General features: G+C 37.7%; 1 protein-coding gene across 1 annotated transcript; it reads right to left on the reverse strand.

The window, feature by feature from the left end:
* Positions 1-785: 785 nt before the first annotated feature.
* Positions 786-3,079, reverse strand: LOC118042276 (large ribosomal subunit protein uL5c). The gene is made up of 3 exons (XM_035049901.2): positions 2,687-3,079; positions 2,402-2,602; positions 786-1,332 (listed from the first exon to the last, which is right to left on the reverse strand). The coding sequence occupies exons 1-3, from the start codon at positions 2,933-2,935 to the stop codon at positions 982-984; spliced, it is 801 nt and encodes a 266-aa protein (XP_034905792.1). The 5' UTR covers positions 2,936-3,079; the 3' UTR covers positions 786-981.
* Positions 3,080-3,281: the final 202 nt, after the last annotated feature.

The following is a 3,281-nucleotide window of genomic DNA, read 5'->3' on the forward strand; positions in this document are numbered from 1 at the left end:
TATCTGGTCAAGAATTATGTGATTTAAGCATGTACTGAGTTTTTATGCCCCCTTCGCTGTATGATTGAGAAGGTTTTTCCTTCGTGGCTTCAAGGAAAGTTTGCGGGTTGTTCAAAAAAAGTTACAGTCTTATTTTCGTAGATTAACTTTCTTTATTATTTGCATCTTTTCTTCTTCATGACATTATATAATTGATTGAGGGAGGTTTAGATTATTGCACACAATCTCTTAAATTTTGTATTGTTCTTTTTATAGTTTGTGATTTTTTTTCATTACCGTGTAAAATGTGAAGTAACTTAACTAGAAGATATGGAATGTCTAAAAATGAATCCAAAAAATCATAGTGTTTTAAAAAAAAAAAATAAGGAGAAAGAACAAAGTCTAGATGAAGAACCTTCAAACATGAATTGGATTTTTCATGGTTGTGTCTTGGGTTGTTGTGACTGGGTTAACCTCTAATTGATAGGCTTGACCGGGTGGTTGGACGTTTACTTAAAAAAACAAGTCTCTTGAGGAATAAGTATTAATAAATATAGAAGGAGAAAATAATTATATGAAGAAAGAAATAAAATGAAGTTATAAAGAACATATATTTTGCATGTCGTCACCTTCACACACATACATACACATACATACATATATATATATATACAAGTAATTGATTGTTTTTTTAAATTTTATTTTTTAGTGTTTGATTTGATGGAAATTAAGTTCGTGATTTGTATAGTATTTCCAATTTAATGAAACAGGTCATTGACACCAATATGCAGTCTGAAGAATGGAGATTTGAAGAACGACACGTTGCAGAATCTTACATTGATCTTCCTTTGACTTGCTATGAACAAAAACGTCCACTAACAACCCAAAATAATTTGAGGGAAACAGATTTGATAAATCTTTCGTCCGTTACATCAAATTTGGGATCCAACAAATACTGCATGGAAATGTTACAGACTTGGATGGAGATAATAATAACTCTTATCATCGCCTACTCCTTCCCTTCGATTTTGAATCAAAGTGGTGTGCCTTCAATTTCTTCTTGCGAGGCAGAGCGGTAGCACCACCACCACCACCACCTTCTCTAAATGGCATACCCATGAGAGCCAAGAGTCTTTGCGCTTCTTGATCGGTGTTAGCTGTGGTTGCAATGCACACATCCATTCCCCTGGCTTTACCAACCGCATCAAACCTAATCTCTGGGAACACACTCTGGTCGCGAATTCCAATGCTGTAGTTGCCATGTCCATCAAAGCTGTTTGGGGTCACACCTTGGAAATCCCTTGTCCTAGGCAGCCCCAAGTTAACAAGTCGATCTAAGAACGAGTACATCAGCTGAAAAATATAATCACGGATACAAATTACGAAATTTCCATGTGAAATTAAAAAGAATGCAACCAACAAAATGCACCAGAATACAAAATTGGTAATGAGATGCACCTGTTATGATCTGATCAAAACAGCAAGTAAAATCAGGATATGAGCAACAAGATTGATGGCCGACAAATGTGTTTATTCAAGATCAAAGTGGCATGGGGGCGTGTACAAGTATAAGAATGCCCTACTCAGAAGCACAGACCATCGTGATAAAAGACAGAAGACAGAAAACAAGTTCTAATATTGAGCTGAAAAGGAACAAATTTCCCACAGTAGAGTAGTTGCGATCATCTCAAGACTCTACCTATGGACCATAGCCATTGTCTCTACCGTGTTTCTTCTAAAATTTCATTGAGCATTGCCATCATTGAAGTGAATGATCATGCTCAAAGAATCCATCATCTTGAGCAATCACTATATCTCCCACATGCAGAAGGGAACACCAAAATAAATACAAAAATCCACATGTTATCATTCAAAACTTGACAGCATGCCTCAAATCCTGTTTAGAATTAGAGTTTAAAAGCATGTTTTTATGAGATCAAACAAGAGAAATCCCATCATCTAATCAAAGTGAGAAACTCAATTTCAAAAATCAATACCTTCCCTAATAGCCAGTATCATCGGCTAAGCTAAATGCCCCCACTATTGATCTACGTGCTACTAAAAGCACACATCATCGAATCAACCATTACAATAATTCTCACAAAAATATGCATCCTGGCACTTCTTCTCTATCTAGAAGGGAGCTGGACATGCAGTATTTTTCACTCTTGCACCTGTAACTTCAACTATACCCAAGCAGCTTCTCCTGACAGATTCATCTTTAAAATCATTTTCCTCAAAGCCCCTTCAAAAACCACAACACCCTTCCAGAACACAAAAGAGGAAAGCTTGCGCTATGATGGCCAAATAATTTATAGCCTCTAGAGTTTAGACTCCTAGCTAAATTTATCATGAAATATGTAGCCACGGCCATCAACATAAACAAGAAAATTCGATAAAGAGAAAAAACACAAATGCTCACGTTTCCTCTGAGTGTAACAGCAATACCAAGTGGTTGGCCTTCCCTAATCTTGAAGGTAGCAACCGAATTCCTGGCCCGCGTCTTAACGGGTCTTTGGCCTGTGATAAGAGCCAAATCATTTATCGCTGCGTCCAACCCCTTAGCATTCTGCGCAGCATCTCCAATCCCACAATTCACCACAACCTTCTCAATTTTTGGAACCTAAAGAAATGAGAAATCCAAGTTTTAGCAAGTTGCAAATTAGAATAACTTTATCAGTAAATTGGAAAAATTATAAAGAGTTACCTGGTGAATGTTAGTGTAGCTGAACTCTTCTATCAGCAAAGGGACGATTTTTTCAAGGAATGTGGTTTTGAGCCGATTGCTTTTCTCTGCTTCTGATTTGTCCACCAAAACAACATCTCCAGTGGCTCTCACTGACACCAACCCATTCCGGCTTCCGTACGTTACTCTTGCGTTTAAGTGCGGTGGGAGACTGGGGAATCGTCCGTGAAACGACGCCACCGAGGAGGATAAGAGCGAAGTAGTGGCCATTTTTCCGGTGATTTAATTTTTTTTGAAGGGAGGGGGTTGGACACAGCTTTTCTGTTGATGGGGTTTGGAGAGCGGGATTGTGAAATGGGTTCGGAGGTTGAACTTATTTACGTAAGTGCCACTTAGGGGGGTGCTGGTGTGTGGGTGTGTTGTAAATTTAGGGAGTTGTTGGTGGCGGGTTGTAAAGGAGAAGAGATAAGAGGGATGGCAAATTATTGCCTTTTTCTTTAGGGAAAAAAAAAAAAATTGGTAAGAAAAATTATTCTCATTCCCGTGCTATACTTGCGACTCTGTAGCTTTAGGGGTATTTTAGTATTTTTTCAAAAAAATATTTTTAATTTTAAAA

Source organism: Populus alba, chromosome 2 (genome assembly GCF_005239225.2).
Source record: "Populus alba chromosome 2, ASM523922v2, whole genome shotgun sequence".
Lineage (NCBI taxonomy): Eukaryota > Viridiplantae > Streptophyta > Magnoliopsida > Malpighiales > Salicaceae > Populus > Populus alba.

Excerpts from the sequence above, each read along its gene's own strand:
- LOC118042276 (XM_035049901.2), bottom strand. The coding sequence starts at position 2,935 with ATGGCCACTACTTCGCTCTTATCCTCCTCGGTGGCGTCGTTTCACGGA. Across the intron at positions 2,603-2,686 it reads GCTACACTAACATTCACCAG|GTTCCAAAAATTGAGAAGGT; the intron begins GTAACTCTTTAT and ends TCATTTCTTTAG. Across the intron at positions 1,333-2,401 it reads CTGTTACACTCAGAGGAAAC|CTGATGTACTCGTTCTTAGA; the intron begins GTGAGCATTTGT and ends TATATTTTTCAG.